This window comes from Salvia hispanica, chromosome 3 (genome assembly GCF_029641045.1).
Source record: "Salvia hispanica isolate PSC_SH4W2 chromosome 3, Shi_PSC_v1, whole genome shotgun sequence".
Classification (NCBI taxonomy): Eukaryota; Viridiplantae; Streptophyta; class Magnoliopsida; order Lamiales; family Lamiaceae; genus Salvia; species Salvia hispanica.
The window spans coordinates 58,112,150-58,128,108 of record NC_142694.1 but is presented as its reverse complement, the minus strand read 5'-3'; the positions used below and the strand labels follow the sequence as shown (position 1 = coordinate 58,128,108).

At 35.5% G+C, this 15,959-nt stretch overlaps 3 protein-coding genes across 5 annotated transcripts; all 3 read right to left on the bottom strand.

Moving 5' to 3' along the window:
- Window positions 1-687: 687 nt before the first annotated feature.
- LOC148931152 (G-protein coupled receptor) lies at window positions 688-5,601 on the bottom strand. Of its 2 annotated transcripts, XM_089068196.1 has the most exons (18): window positions 5,501-5,601; window positions 5,172-5,398; window positions 4,984-5,075; window positions 4,604-4,645; window positions 4,426-4,479; window positions 3,965-4,039; window positions 3,488-3,553; window positions 3,280-3,322; window positions 3,036-3,081; window positions 2,613-2,706; window positions 2,471-2,523; window positions 2,244-2,328; window positions 2,036-2,138; window positions 1,860-1,952; window positions 1,613-1,679; window positions 1,458-1,524; window positions 1,265-1,318; window positions 688-1,095 (listed from the first exon to the last, which is right to left on the bottom strand). In XM_089068196.1, exons 2-18 carry the CDS (start codon window positions 5,239-5,241, stop codon window positions 952-954), a joined length of 1,248 nt encoding a protein of 415 aa, XP_088924322.1. In that variant the 5' UTR covers window positions 5,242-5,398; window positions 5,501-5,601; the 3' UTR covers window positions 688-951. The 2 variants fall into 2 exon arrangements, with proteins under 2 accessions (XP_088924322.1, XP_088924321.1); XM_089068195.1 differs by lacking the exon at window positions 5,501-5,601 and having other exon boundaries at window positions 5,172-5,494.
- Window positions 5,602-7,386: 1,785 nt separating this feature from the next.
- LOC148931151 (thiamine-phosphate synthase) lies at window positions 7,387-9,024 on the bottom strand. Of its 2 annotated transcripts, none has more exons than XM_089068199.1 (3): window positions 8,794-9,024; window positions 8,347-8,574; window positions 7,387-7,760 (listed from the first exon to the last, which is right to left on the bottom strand). In XM_089068199.1, the coding sequence occupies exons 2-3, from the start codon at window positions 8,512-8,514 to the stop codon at window positions 7,551-7,553; spliced, it is 378 nt and encodes a 125-aa protein (XP_088924325.1). In that variant the 5' UTR covers window positions 8,515-8,574; window positions 8,794-9,024; the 3' UTR covers window positions 7,387-7,550. The 2 variants fall into 2 exon arrangements, with proteins under 2 accessions (XP_088924325.1, XP_088924324.1); XM_089068198.1 differs by having other exon boundaries at window positions 8,347-8,549; window positions 8,794-9,020.
- A 5,439-nt stretch (window positions 9,025-14,463) lies between these two features.
- Window positions 14,464-15,592, bottom strand: LOC148931150 (uncharacterized). Its single transcript, XM_089067590.1, has 2 exons — window positions 15,196-15,592; window positions 14,464-14,891 (listed from the first exon to the last, which is right to left on the bottom strand). Exons 1-2 carry the CDS (start codon window positions 15,508-15,510, stop codon window positions 14,724-14,726), a joined length of 483 nt encoding a protein of 160 aa, XP_088923716.1. The 5' UTR covers window positions 15,511-15,592; the 3' UTR covers window positions 14,464-14,723.
- Window positions 15,593-15,959: the final 367 nt, after the last annotated feature.

Below are 15,959 nucleotides of genomic sequence, written 5' to 3'. Positions count from 1 at the left end.
CACGTGAGATAGACAAGACAAGAGACAAGAGATAAAAAGATCCATCATCGATGTGGACTAGGCAAAAATGATGAGAGAAAGATACATTTCATCGACGTAGGCTTGCTTTGATATCATATTAGAAATGAACCACCCACTCCATTAAAAGACATTACAAAAACGAAGAGTTATCCACACTTATATGCTAAATGAGATAGAATCATTATCAAGGCGACATGTAACAAATATAAACTTGAAATACGATAATTGATTAGAGGAGAATACATCCATCACCTGCTCTGTTGACAAAAGGTGCTCAACTCAAAATAATTAATATTGACTAATTTGGTAGCTGCAGATGACTCAAAATATCAATTGACTGGTTTGTAAAGGGCATATGCAGACATAATAGTAGGGCAACTGCTCCTCTGATTTTGTCAAAAGATATACTAGTACTACTCTAATTTACCTCTTACTTTATAAGATTCTTCTTCTTCTTCTTCTTCTTATTATTATTATTATTATACCATAACGTGACACATCCATTTTGACTATTTCCTTATCCTCCATGCTAACATGTTATCGAGGCATGATAGTAGTATAATATAATATGCTTTTTGTAATTCAGAAATTGACCAAACATTGCAATGATCTTGGACTAAGACAAATATTTACAAGGATTAAAGACCAGAGCAACGCAATCAAATCTTAAAGTGAACGCCATCACAACTATCTCTGCTTGCGTAATTTGCGTAAATATATAGTTTACATGAACAAAATGTACACACAAAACTCAACAATTCTACCTTTCCTATTCTCTTTTCAACTAGATTAGTTCCTTTTGACATTACTTGAATTGACAACCTCATACTAACAAAATGGGGTGTTGTTGAAATAAATAATTACTAGTACTTGAAAAGAAAGCAATATTAAGCTGGAGCGGGAATCATGGTAGAAACTCTTGTTGCATAATCAGATCGACCCGTAAGTTTTCTCACTTGTTGGCGTAGTTCGACGAGTCGAAGTGGCCTGCTCCTCCCATGTAGCTTGGCTTACGGAAGGATCATTTGCCTCGTCTGGGCGCGTATACCTAGGTCCTCCCAAGCCTCCGCTTGCCTGTGTATTTTACATCAAATCACGGAGTATAAGATTACTGGCTATTTGTAGTCACTGCTCGTAGATGCACGTGAAAAAGCTCGACTTAAAAGACAGTGGTAGCTTAAGATATATCAAACTTAAAGGATTTTGTTGAGAGTGGCAGGATGTAGTGATAGAGTATACTTACAGTTTCCAAACATGCAGATAATATCGCCATTCCGGGGACGGCATCGAGCCCAAGCTGCAAATGAAGGTTAAAACTTGAAATATGCAGAATGATAGGTGTCACGGGAAAGGCTGGATTCAATTATCTTGAGCTCTGAAGGAGCTATATTCACCAACAATATGAAACAAGCATAATCAAATGTCAGTTAACGTACCAGGTTCTGCACTCGCATCTTATAGATGAAACCTCCAACGCATGAGAGTGTTACACCAACAATTAATCTGTTTGCAAAAAGCAACATTGTACAGTTAAAAGTTCCACTCTCGGTAAGAGTTATAATTCAGAATTCGAGGAAGTAAATTGACATACATGCATGAAATTATTCCAAATATACCCCATCCTCTCAGAGATTCGCCACGTTCATTCTGAATGTGATCTATACAGTTTTAGAAAGGAGCCATTGACGGAGAAAGAGAGTGGAAAGAGATTAGCAAATGCTGAAAACAAGCTCAAAAACATATTTTTGGTTAGCAACCATGTGTGAGCATATGTAAAATGATGCCAGTGCTATGGCACACACTAGTGAGTTGTTGAATATTGACATTTTCATGCTCACCGCATAACTTTGCAAAAGTAAACTGAACTGGAGCATAATTCAATACTGGAATTGTGATATTAACTTCATAAGGTTTGTCTCGGGCTTTTTCACCTAAATAGAAGTAGTGAAAAAATATCAGTAGGAGCAACACAAAACTGATCCCAATTTATCACATGATTCATGAAGATATTTACATCTCCAATCCACAGCTATCATTGTGGGAGACAAGGTTGTTGGTGGGCTGCCATTTGCTCCTGAACCAGACAACTTAACCACTAACCCTTCCTGTGGAGAAACCTGGAGAAAGATAGCATCCGATAAAGAACAAGAAGAGGAGAAAAAAAGGCAGAGGAAAGAAAACAAGAAGCTAGGTAGACTGATGCAAATACACAAATGATGAACCTTGATTGTGGGTTTCTGCACCAAACTCGATAAGGAAGCAACTGCTGTTAGGTATAGGGTTACATCTCTTTGCTCAGTGCTGAAGCTGTAGCAGTAATTCACAAACCATTGGTCATATCAAAAAATTGCACTACTAAAAAATTAGTAGAAAATAGAGAGCATTGAATCTTGATACTTACCAAAAAAAGAAAGAAATACGAAAGCGAAGAAATGACTAAAAGTAGTACCTAAATTCATCATAACCCTTTTCATAGCCCACTTGTGTCATGCCATTATAGACCTACAATCAGTGATTTATGTAGTTAGTAAATTGGTCTACCCCAAAATTGGTTTTCAAGGCAAAGTTCACAGAATTATAGAGATCCTTACTACTTCCCATGACCGTGGATGAAAACCAACTGTGAAGCCTTCAAACACTCGTAAGCCTGGCTTCGCACAAGGTAGGGCGAGATCAATGAGTACTCTGCCCAAACCAGCCACATGATCAGAGAAATTGGAAACACAAGAACATACTGTCAAAGTAACAGGGATAAATAGGGAAGAATTTCTCAACAAGATTATGTACCTATAACCATTAGAATGCTAGCTAATGTTTCTATTCCAATTTATCTAGTTTCTATTCCAATTTATCTAGTTTCTATTCCAATTTATCTAGTTTCTATTCCAATTTATCTAGTTTCTATTCCAATTTATCTAGTTTCTCTTCACAAAATTGACCACCCATGTGCCAATTTTGCAAGTTCATCTTCAGATTTTAGCTCATATATTCACTTCAGGAGTCTAGAATTTTACCTGCAAGTAGATTCATATGTCACACTGCAAATGCATCCAATTCCAGCTACATCAAAAATGCAAAGCCTATCACATACTTTTTCATAAAAGTATTGTCTTGAAAGAAGAATTTCAAATCAGGATACCCATTCTATGTGCAAGATACTAAAAACAGCATCTAGCACAAAAGCTTTTGCATAAAGAATTACAGAGATCTTCCTGTGATTTCAGTTCTAAATGTAGATGACAGTGAAGCTTCACATACCTACACACCGTCCATTAGGACAACTTCCACATATTATATTTACCTAAAAGTTGAGGAAAAAGTCATTTTCGTCAAATATAATATGGTTAGCTACAAGCAGAACCGAAAAGATAGCTCCATGACCCCACTTTTCAGCAATATTACTAACAAAAAGAAAAGAATGAACCAACATGAAACATGCAAAATTTTGTGAAGCAGTGATCTCTACCTGAGCCGTGCGTCCCAGTTTATCATAAGTTGTCTCACAGTTCCTTATGTCACCATTAAAGTATTCCTGGAAATGTAGAACGACAAAACTCTTGAATAGTCATATACAAAGTATGCCATTGAAGTGTTCGAAAGTGATTTTGTTATCATGCAATTGCAGGAGATTTCTGTTGAGCTCAATATTTTCTGGGAGGGAGTTCATTTTGAAATTTAAAACAAATGACTTTCAAAAAGATAAATATAGAATTGTATTTTGTAAATTACTGCATCTCAATCATTGCACCATTCAACTAATCATAGCTAGTAAGACAATTAGAAGATCACCATTTGATAACTCATGCAGTTACAATAACTACAATGCTATGCACATATAGAACTGATTATGAAGTAAGTAAAACTGACCTCCATAAGTACCTCAAATATAACTCCTGTGACTTGAGTAAACAAACAGAAACTCATGATAAGCAGTCAAACTAACCTGAAGAAAGTTACCAGTGCCAGCACTGGCAATGAAATAATTGAGACTGTCATATCTTCCATAATCTACATATCCCTATTAATTCACAAACACATATAAACCAAATAAGAATCATAGCTCAAGGCCATCACACTCAATATAGAAAATACAACACTCTACTCCCAAACACACACACACACAAAACTGTGAAAATGGACAATTGGACATGCCTCAAGCTATTAATTTTTGCAACAGAAAGTATAGCATAAATCAAACATATATATACATTCATGATTCATTTAATTTTTTTTCAGCTCCAAGATATGACACTTTAAGTGTTTTACTATATTTTTTCTTCATGTTCTTCATATTGTTTCACATTTTGGTGCGGTCAAACTAGTAACTTTATGTAAATATGTTACTGCCCAACTTTTAATGGAATTTGAAAAGAATGAGAAGGCTACGTAGTATATGCGTACTACCGTTTGGGCTCTAGTCTCGACATCTTTACAAAATCGTACTACCAAATCAGGATCCTGCAAGAATATAATGATATCAGAAGCACAGTCATTCACTAGTCCAACTGCAGCTGAAAAACACATTGTGAAAAAGACTTAAGTTCAATATTTTTATGATCTCCTAATCCCTAATTGGCATTACCTTCTCATCATCATACTCAAAAAGTTGTCCAACCAAACTGCTCTAAACAAAGATTTAAGGTAAACCAATTTGAAATTAGATAAACAGGTCGTTTCCATTAAACAGCAAGGCCTCCCTTGATTGAAAGAGCCCCTTCAAGATCACACGCAAAAGATGACTTTCACATAGACGACATTGTTTTTAGCTACATACATATCTCACATATCTCATCCTTCATTACAAATTTACAACACACAGTTTGCAAGATTAAGCTTTGTGCCTTCATCAGAATCAACTAAAGCTACATGCACAACCAAATAACTTTGTTCCAAGAAGCCAAATAAACATCACATTTTGTTTGTATTCAGCTACCGAAACATGTATAGCAAAATAAAGGATACAAAATCATAGATATGGCTGGTATTATCGAAGACGTAGCAATTAGTGCTTGGTACAGCCACACAACCGGCTCCAATTGCGCCAAAAATGGCAGCTGAAAAATTATGCACAAAATCAAATGTACAGGTATTGATAAACAGAAAAAAAATGCTTCCTAATTTTGATTTCAAAGCAGCAGTACATCGCTTACCAGTAATTACCGTAGCCAATAATCCATGCATCGCATCCACAGAAAAATCTATCCTATCCGAAATCAACATGAGATAAAATACACAGCCAAAAACACTACAGATAATCAATTTTCCAGCTCAAAAATTCATAACAGGTTCAACTAGAGCCATAAATGATCCTCCACCCCCAATTCCGCCGGAATAAAATCGCAGCTTGGTTCAATTTTGAGCTTCAGATTTTTACAAACTGTAATTCATTCAAAATGATTAAATTTGTTGTTCAGGTATGGGCACTCGTAAAAGTTCGAGAAATTCGATCGAGAGAGAGAGAGATGCGAATGAAGATCACCTGAAAATCTTAGGCGAGTAACGACATCGGAATCTGATCGGCGATATATTTTAGGCTACTAGTGGAAACTAATTAATGGGCTTTCAACAATTTATATTATTGGGCTTATTAACTTCGACCCAATCTACCTATATTTAATTGTTCATATATAATACTACCTCCGTCCCCCAAAATTTGCTACACTTTGACCCGACACGGGTTTTAAGAAATGTAATAGAAAGTGAGTTGAAAAAGTTGGTGGGATGTGGATCATACTTTTACAGTATTAGTTTTATAATAAAATGTGAGTAGGAATGGATTAGCGGAATATGGGGTCCACTACCAAAAATGGTAAAAGTAAAGTGTATCAAATTTTCAGGGACGGACCAAAATAGTAAACTGTATCAAATTTTCAGAGATGGAGGTAGTAACAATTACAATAGTCGTTAATATTGTTGCAATTTAGAATTCTAAGAATATTAATATTAGAACTTTATATAGTACTTCCCCCGTCCCAAGGAAGATGACCCCTTCCTTGGGCGGCACGGGATTTTATGCAGTTATATTTTGTGTGTTAAGAGGAGAGAGTAAAGTAAGAGAGAGAATAAAGTAGAGATAAAAGTGTTTCCATTTTAAATAATGAGTCATCTTGATTGGGACAAACTAAAAAGGAAAGTCATCTTTAATGGGACTGAGGGAGCATGTGGCTTGGTGTGACAGTCTATCAAATCTGCCAGGAGTATATTTTAAAAATAGATCTGAGATAGAGAGATAATTTCGTTGGCGAAAGATTTGTTTGTACTGATTTTAGAAATAGAAATCATCTCACAAGTCTCAGCCAAGGCATTCTCAGTCAACTTTGCTAATTACAATATTCATATAAAATGTCTCATCATTTTTTTAATATGAGTAGAAAAATTTGAAGTTTGTATAAATAAATATTTCTATCGCGTTTCATTTTAATACAATCCTCTATTGTTTATAGATAATGTCAATTTTTTTTACCTATATGAAGTACAAAATATTTCAACATGTTTCATACAGTATTATTTATGTTGGTACAAAAAACTTCATCATTGTTTTATTATATCGCGTAAGTAAAAATCAACGGTGTTTAGACATATATGACGGGAAATCAAAACGTGAATGAAATTTTTGGTACTACTATTATTTATGCAAACTTCAAACCTTTCATATCAGTATAAAACAATGATAAAATATTTTTTGTATGAATAGTATAATTACCCTTTTATTAAGGGTTCACGGCCTCTCCTATTTTTTGCTCCAGCCAGGCAAAAATAATGTAAGAGTTCATGAGAAGTAGCCGAACAATCGAGGTTCAAGAAATAGTAAATGGTCTTATCATAGAGCTATGAATGATCGATGGAAGTTAGAGCACTCCCAATGCACTCGGCGTTAAATCCGGCGTTTTATCGCCGATTATCGCCGAAAATTCGCCGGCAATGGGGAGGAATCGGCGATAATCCGGCGTTAATTCTACCGAATTAACGCCGAATCCCGAAAATTCGCCGGATTATCGCCGACCACCGTGGGCGATAATCCGGCGATAAAAATAGTTTTTTTTTTTTTTTTAATTTCCCCCCCTATAAATTTAAAATTTAATAATTAATTTAAAATAATTTCCCCCCAATATTTTTTTTAATTTTCGTCGTTGTAATTTTTTAATCGTGTTTAATACAACGAACTTTATTACTATTATTTGTCTTGTCTTATAAATTAGCTAGCTTTATTATATATAAAAATAAAACAATTAAATTAGTAATGATGTAAAAATGAAATGTTGAGTTAGGGAGAAATAAGGGAGAAACCATTGGAGCAGTTGGCTAAAAGTTGGCTAAAAACTGGGGATAAATTTTGGTGCTGATGTGGCGCTGATGTGGCAGGAGTTAGGGAGAAATAAAGGAGTTTTTAGGGAGAGCATTGAGAGTGCTCTTATTGTCAGACATTTTCCTATATAGGAAAAGCAGTCAGAAAAACATGAGCAACTACACAAAAACTAGATTGCAGATAATATTCTTAGATAAAAACTATTCTTTATAATGTAAGATGCTCATGGCTTTGGTCTTGAAGCGTTGTTGGTTCCCGGCCTCATGCCAGGGCGTGTTGGGCTGACATCAGGTTTCGTGAACCATGTAGTGTATAAAAATTGCTTGTGAGGGCCAACATGGTTGCATATCAACCTCAACTTCTGCCGCTCTCTCATCCATCTCATCACTATTTTCATGTGCCTTTTGCTTGAGAGTCCTCTCAACCCAACATCCTAATCAGGTTACAAAACCCTCATCAACCACTCTTTCACACAGATATGATCATGAGAAATAGGTATATTTATGTTATGCACATAAACAAAATCAAACCAAATCCAGACACGTAGAGTTTCAATTCGACCATCAATGTTGCGTACTAATCTCTCAGTCGGCAACACAACAGATTGCATAAAATAGTACTCCGTACTAATAATTTTAATGTTATGTTAAAGAAGGTTATATTGTTAGATAATTGAATAAAATGAGTATACATACTAAATCCCATTTATACAATATGGAGGTGAGGAATCTGCATAGATATGAGCAGAAATCCAAGAAGAGATAATGAACTTCTTCACAACAGCAGGAAGCATAATTATAATGAATTTCTTTTACAAGAATTACTTTGATCTTCTCACTGTGCACATTGGTACATGATCACCAGTGACATTTCATTATTCTGCTTCAAGAATGTGGTAAAAATAAAATCTTTACATGGCCTAATATCGAAATAGATGATAATTTTGCGTCTTATATCTTTCAACGGCAGAAGCAGGCATTATATCAACATAAAATTCTAATTGGCTCAGATACAAGTACCTTAACATGATCCCATGTGTCTGCAATGGTTAGAGGGCCGTGTTCCTTCAAGACGTCGAATATAACCCTTGTGATCGTCTGTGTTTGCTCCGGAGGAGTCTTGAGTTCTATTGGCTTCATTTTTGGCTTTGGTTTCTTAGCAATAAACCTGACTGCAGTTGCAAACATGATGAACCTTTTCCACAGCCAATTTCTTACTCAATCTGTCGAGGGAAACACTCTGATCAGCTACACGAATACACACATAAACACAATTATAGCGAAGAAATTAGTACTGAAACCCACCCAAGTTTGAAATTAAACATTTGTGGAAAATTTCACCAAGGTGATAGTTTTGGATTACGATATCAATTCAAAATTCCACAGATTCAAGTTTAGGAATGATAGAAGCATTTCATCGAACACATTGCATACACTTATTTACATACACAGAAAAACACAGCTGACCTGAGGCGGATGCCGCTCAGAACTGATCTGCGCGCTACGCTTGTTTATTCAGGATTGAGAAATTTGAGGAAGATGGTGAGGTTTGGAAAGGAGGGAGACGAGCCGGTGCCGGTGCCGGCAGCGAATTGCGCGCAATTTCTTTTTTGGGCGACTTTTTTTGTTGTTTCTTTCTTTCTTTTTCTTCTTTTTTTTCAAATTTAGTATTTTACGATATTCACTACCTCTACTATGTTGTTTACTCTTTTTCTTTTTCTTTTTCTTTTTCTTTTCTCTATGCAATTGGTATACTTCTAATTATGGAGTACTATAAAATTTTTGTGTATTCTCTAGTTTAAGCTTTCTCCACTTTTCTAACTAAATACTAGTACTACTTTCTTAAATTTTGAGTCCGAAAAAAAATGCACACTTATCAAACAACAAAAATGAGTTATTAATAATAATAATAATAATAATAATAATAATAATAATAATAATAATAATAATAATAATAATAAAATTATAGAGCAAAAACTAATAAAAACATTGATATTTAAGTACTCATTATTGTCTTAAAATATCTGAAAAGATATTTTTTTCAAACAATTATTGGTTATAACAATAAAATTAGAACATTTATATAATAATATTTTTTAATTGTCATATTGAATTTTAAAATAATAATTATTGTTCACAAAATCAGTAAATTTAAATTATGATTGTGAATATGTCAATTGGAGAGTGATCAATTGCTACCTAATTAGCAATTCCAAAGTAAGATTAAATCTTAGACATTAGATTAGAAGATCTAATGGCTGAAATAATGCCACGTGAATTATATTTTTAATTAAAAAAATTAATAAATAAAATTAGAGGGTATTAATGTCAATTCCCTCTCATTAAAATCATCTTAAAATTTTAAATTTACGTAGCTCTCTCGATTTAAATTATTTTTTCGCAAAAAATATATCAAATTAAAGATAATTTTATAAGGATTCCAACGAGATCTCAATTGCATATGTTCCGACGACGTCCGCATTATGAAATTTGATATTTTTTATTTTAGTTTTCGTAAATATTGATAATCAGTTTTTTATCAACAAATACATCAAAAAATCTCAATAAAACCATGTAAAAATCTCAATAAAACCATATAAGAATCTCAATAAATATGTGTTGATATTTTCTTGTACTAGTGTTGATATTCTTATGTTTGATATTTGTAATACACTATATTGATATAAAAAAACATTCACGAAAATTATCATATGATAATATAATGACGATATTACCATTTTGTTGATATTTTATCTACTATTTATTGAGATTCGTAAGATTTAATCTCATCCACTCATTTTAAAATCTAAGGGTGGAAATTTGATTTTGATTTTGTATTAGGGTGCTATAAACTAGAATATGACCCATATAACAGTTTATTAGAAATAAGGAGTACTTGATAATTTAATTTTGTTTTAAGTATAAAAAACATTGTTATTGATAATGCATCATCATGGAGTACTTATTCCGGTGAGGTAAACATTTGATATAATACATTGATTTGTTGTCTAAACAGTGTATATAATTCATTGATTCGTTGTCTTATTAAAATTTCATATTTGTGCTACAAAATAAGATTATGTTGTTTTACTATAAGACATTTTAAAATAGCTAAAAAAAACTACAAAACTTGGTCAAATTATGACCTATCTACTAACTTAAAAAAATGGGCGATTAAATCACAAGAGCATCCACAGCGCATCTCCAAGCTGTCTCTATCTCGTCTCTCAGTTACGAGACAGATAAGAGACAACGTTGCAAGCTCCGTCTTATCGCCATCTCATCTCCATCTCGTCCCGCGTCTCCTTTCGAAGAGGCAAGTAGCGAGATGTCTCGCCACGCGTCTTGGCGACGTGACGAGCTGTGGTTCGTGACGCCCACTCGTCGACCCACGAGTGAGTGTCGTTTATATCCGTTAAAATTGATTTTTTTAAAATTTTTTTTTTAAAAATCAGAAAAATTTAAATTTTTTTAAAAATATATAAAAAAAATTCCAAAAATTATACTAGCCGTTTATAGCCGTTTTTTTCAAATTTGTAAATTTTTTAAAATTTTTTTGAAGCCTCCAATCACTTCTATAAATACCAAATCATTCCCACAAATTATGTGCTTTATTTTTTTAGGATTTTAATTATGTGTTTTTTATATTTTTAGGATTTTAAATTGTAATTTTATTTTATTTAATGAAGTGTGTTTTCTATTAATTGGATTTGTTGAAAATAAAAATAAAAAATGAATTTGAATGGATAGTTAAGAGATGAGATGGTTAAGAGATGGAGGGATGTAGATGCTGTCTCTTAGTTAAGAGATGGAGTGAAAAAGTACAGTGGGGCCCATGAATAATGAAGAGATGAGGGGGTTAAGAACATCCGCAACGCGGGCTCGATGCGGGCTCGGTCTCGTCTCGACGAGACGAGGCAGCGTTGCGAGGCTCGTCTCGTCTCGACGAGACGAGACATCTCGTCGCGCGACGCGACCCGGCGAGGCCGGCCTCGAGCTGGCGAGACGACGCGCGCGCCCACGTGGCGCGCGCTGGAGCATTGCGTGACGCCCACTCGCCGGCCCGCGAGTGGGCGTCGTAATTATGACGTAATAATTATTATTTGTTATATAAATTCAAAATTCGAATTTAATAAAAAAAAAAAAAAGAAATTTCAAACGGTCAAATGACCGTTGGGAACAAAACGGTCGAATTTTCAATTTTTTATTTATTTTATTCTTCTATAAATATACTCCATACTCCATTCACCATTTTACACACAAACACTACTCTCATTCCTCATTCCTCTTCCATTTAACACACAAACACTACTCTCAAATTGTTGAAAAAATGTCCGGCGATGGAAACTCCAGCGGCGGCGGCTCCGGCAGGCGGCGCTCCGTCGGGTTAGATGATTGGGCGAGCATGTACAACTGTTTGGGTACTCCCGGTTTGTCGCCGGGCACCCAAGGCTCGACCACCCCGCCGGCATACCAAACACCACATTTTGATGTGGATGCATACTATCGTCCCTCCCCCCCCCAGAGGTATGGGCAATCGCCGGGATTATCCCAAATTCCAGAGAATTTTTTGGCGCCTGAACGCAGTTTGCCCGACTGGCCAATTGGTGGAGGCTCCGGCTCCGGCAGGATCAACCTCAGTCTCGGCGTCAATGCCGAGGAGGAAGAGGAGGCAGCGGATGCAGAGGCTGGTGGAGACGGCAGCCGTCATGCATACAGCCAAGCCGAGACGTTGGCTCTGTACGACGCTTGGATCAGCGTCTCGTACGATCCTGTCGTCAGGAATCAACAAACCCACAAGTGTTTTTGGCTAAAAGTCACTGAAGTTTACAATGCACTAAGGCCGACGAATACCGTTCCCCGCAACGTGAAGATGCTCCGCAGTCATTGGGAGCGAAGCGACAAAGATGTCAAAATTTTTTGCGCGATATACAGGGGAGAAGAGGCGAATTATCAGAGCGGAGCCAGTGGAGCCGACATTCTGAGAGCGGCGTTGCGGGTCTTCAAAGACGACGTCGGCAAAGATTTCAAGCTTGTTGATGTTTGGTCGCAAGTCCACCACCTTGACAGGTGGGCTGGCGGTGTCGAGTCGGGCTCGAAACGCACGAAGCGCACGGCGCGTGGCCACTACTCGTCTAGTGATGGCGGCGAAGGCAACACCTCACGTGAGGGCCCATGAATAGTGAAGAGATGAGACGGTTAAGAGACGGTTAAGAGACAGCGTTGCGGATGGCCTAAGAGATGGATAAGAGATAGCGTTGTAGATGGCCTAACTTTGACGAGTTCTAAATCGTCCAATGGATTTGAATTTGGGGACAATTGAGCGTGATGTGGATGCGGGGAACAATGACGTGGAATAAATTATTAAATAACGTCGTTCAACTCTAGATTTACGTCTTTTACACAAACATAAACAAAAGATATGCAAAGCAATTATTGAGAATAATTCATATTAAGAAGTAGATCGGGAATGGAACGGTGTCGTTTAATAATTTATTCAACGTTATTTGTTCTTGATGTTCACGTCACTTCCAATTTTTTCCAAATTCAAATTCACGATACAATTCAAAAAATCGTTAAAATTATGATTTAATCGGACATTTTTGTATGTTTTGGGATACACCAGAATTTGATTAAATTTTATGGTCTTTTTAACTGATTGCACTTTTAAAATATTGATACGTAAATAGGTCATGCATCGCACATGAATAAAACTATTCAGTATAATTATAGTAACTCTTAAAATGTTACACCTATGACAATGACATGATTAATTTATTTTGTTTCGAACGGCAGTTTAGCTCATCTCCAATTTTCAATTAGTAAAACTAAGTTGTTTTATTTGTAAAACTAAGTCCTATTATAAATTTGTCAAACAAACTGTATCAAAAAAATCAGAATGTTGTAATTGCAAAAACATATTGGAATTCATTACTTTAAATTAAATCGGTAGCCGATAAAATTATTCTGACTCGGAACTTTAGAATTATTGCAAAGGTGACATTAATTTTTAAAAAAACAAAAATGTTATATTCATTTTTCACGAAAGTTATAAAATGAAACAAAATTTAAGAAGTTTGAAAACCCCATATGTGAGCAATGATAATCGAATAAATTACATCTCTCAAATTTGATTTCGATCAGAATTTTGCCATTACATTATTATACGAAAGAGGAAATATATGAGTAAAAATTTGGTGGTCATGGCATACCAAGTGACATGAATAGATGATGACTTGGTATGTCCCACTAATTACTATGTGACATGTGGATATAGTAGGATTCTAGATATTTAAACTATATATGGTATTTAGTTTTAGGAATGGAATAAAGTTTTGGTCACGAATATTTCTTTCTAACTGCATGTTAGTAGAGAATGACTTGGTCACGAATATTTCTTTCAACTGCATATTTCTTTCATTAATAACAATATTCTCTACTAACAATATTTCTTTCAACCTCATGTTACTGACGAATAACTACTTTCATTAATAATTTGTTTAATCCGATGCCTTTGATCTCATTTACTTTCATTTATCTGTTGATTATTCCCATTGCTACTGTGAAACGGATGGTAGTATCTGTGGGTTAAGCTTCATTATTTCTATGCCTTTATTAGATCGACATAACAATTCTAGTAATTCGGGTTAAGTTCGAGTTGGATTAGATTGAGTTCAGGCAAGTGATAACGCACAAAAAATTAAAATTCATTTTTATTAATTTAATTTTTAAAAAATATATATACATTAGTTTTATTATTAAGGTTTAATAATTTTTAATATGTAAAGCATGTTTAAAAATAATATTCTAATTGTGTAAATCAAATTTGTGTCGTATCATATCAATCAAAATTATGTTGTGTCAATAATAGATCATGTGCGGTAAGTGAATCATGCTCGAGTGTTAAGAGAGGAGTAGAAAGTTTTGTTCAGTGTCTGGATTGAGAATTTTCTTCATAGATTAGATTCAGATGTTGGATGCTTTATTTAATTTAGTCATTAATAAATTGACCATATAACGACCACAACCATTCATGTTTAGTAAGGCTATATATTCAACATGAACACTAGATTATAAGTATACGTTAAGGTAAAAAATGGAATTGGATGATATAAACAGCACGAAAATGGAATTGGATGATATAAACAGTAATATTTATATTTATATTGATATAAATATTTATATTTATATTGATATAAACAGCACGAAAAGAAGACATACAAATAGAAATAGAGGTAGAGAGGTAGAGATAAAGACACACAACACAAGGCCAAGCCAACTCCCTCAATCATGAAGATGATGAAGAGCAGGCAGGCAGCTTATTGCCATTATTATTACTTATATACAAGTACAAGTGAAGCTGTAGGTGTATGTATATGCATCATGTGTATACATATTCAATGGTGGCCAGGCAGCTTTTCCTTGATCTTATCCATCATTCCCTTCTTCTCTTCATTAACCCCAGCGCCATAGCTCTGCTGCTGCTGCTCCTCCGTGCCCGTCTTGCCCCCGAAAAGCTTCTCCTTCAGCCCCTTCTTCCTCCTACCTCCTTCCCCATCATCCTCCTGCAGTTTATGTAATGTTATACACCCACAATTAATCACAATTTTTTCTGGATATTAAAAGATACTCTATCGTCTCTAAGAATTTGTCACTATTTGAATGGGAACGTGTTTTAAAATGTATAACAGAAAGTGGATTAAAAAGTTAGTGACATGTGAGTCCTATTTTTATATAGTTTTATAATAAAATGCAAGTCAGACTAAGTTAGTGAAAATATAAGGTCCACTACTAAAAATAGTAAAAGTGAAAGGTGACAAATTTTTAGGGACGGACGAAAATGGAAATAAGTGACAAATTTTCACATACCGAGCTGCTGGAGCTTCCTGAGCGCCGGTGCTGCCCGCCGCCCGTCCCCATTCCAGTATCGAGCCCTGCGCCGCCACCATGAGTACCATACTCTCCTCCAGTGCCGGTGCCCATCCCTCCACCTTGAGTACCATACTCTCCACCGAGAGTCCCATGGTTCATGCCACCGGAGCCGTACTGACCGGCCTGGTCCATGCCGCCGGTAGATCCGTAGGAGTCAGTTCCTCCGCCGGGGCGTTGGACATGGTTGCCATACTCGTCGGTCCGGCGGGTCTGGTTGCCGTACTCGTCGGTGTGGCTGCCGTATTGCGCCATTTATATTCAAACTTTGTTGGAAGACTTGTTTTGGTATTGTATGCAGCTATGTATGTGTCAAGTGTGAAGTGATGATAGAATGAGGTTTCTACTCACTATATATAGAGGATGCTGGAGCTCCAACAAGCCCAACACAGAGAGACACGTGTACATAGCTAATTAAAGTTGGATAGACTTCTTGTTTCCTTAATAACACCTTCATTTTCTAATACATCAGAGATTCAACTTTCACCGAAATTTTACCACTATGCAATTATTATTCACTCTCTTCATATAAAAGCTTATCATGAAACATGTAATTGCAGTTTTAGATATTTTTCGACATTGGCACTCATGTATACTTATAGTTTCTATCACTCATGCTCTAATTACTAAATATTTATCTCTCTAGCGTCCTCTATGTCACACTTGTTTCTAATAACATATATTCTCTTCGTCTGCGAATAGAA

Excerpts from the sequence above, each read along its gene's own strand:
- LOC148931152 (XM_089068196.1), bottom strand. The coding sequence starts at position 5,241 with ATGTTGATTTCGGATAGGATAGATTTTTCTGTGGATGCGATGCATGGA. Across the intron at positions 3,554-3,964 it reads GCACTGGTAACTTTCTTCAG|GAATACTTTAATGGTGACAT; the intron begins GTTAGTTTGACT and ends CTACATTTCCAG. Across the intron at positions 1,319-1,457 it reads AGATGCGAGTGCAGAACCTG|CTTGGGCTCGATGCCGTCCC; the intron begins GTACGTTAACTG and ends CTTCATTTGCAG.
- LOC148931151 (XM_089068199.1), bottom strand. The coding sequence starts at position 8,514 with ATGTTTGCAACTGCAGTCAGGTTTATTGCTAAGAAACCAAAGCCAAAA. Across the intron at positions 7,761-8,346 it reads ACACATGGGATCATGTTAAG|GATGTTGGGTTGAGAGGACT; the intron begins GTACTTGTATCT and ends TAACCTGATTAG.
- LOC148931150 (XM_089067590.1), bottom strand. The coding sequence starts at position 15,510 with ATGGCGCAATACGGCAGCCACACCGACGAGTACGGCAACCAGACCCGC. Across the intron at positions 14,892-15,195 it reads CAGGAAGCTCCAGCAGCTCG|GAGGATGATGGGGAAGGAGG; the intron begins GTATGTGAAAAT and ends CATAAACTGCAG.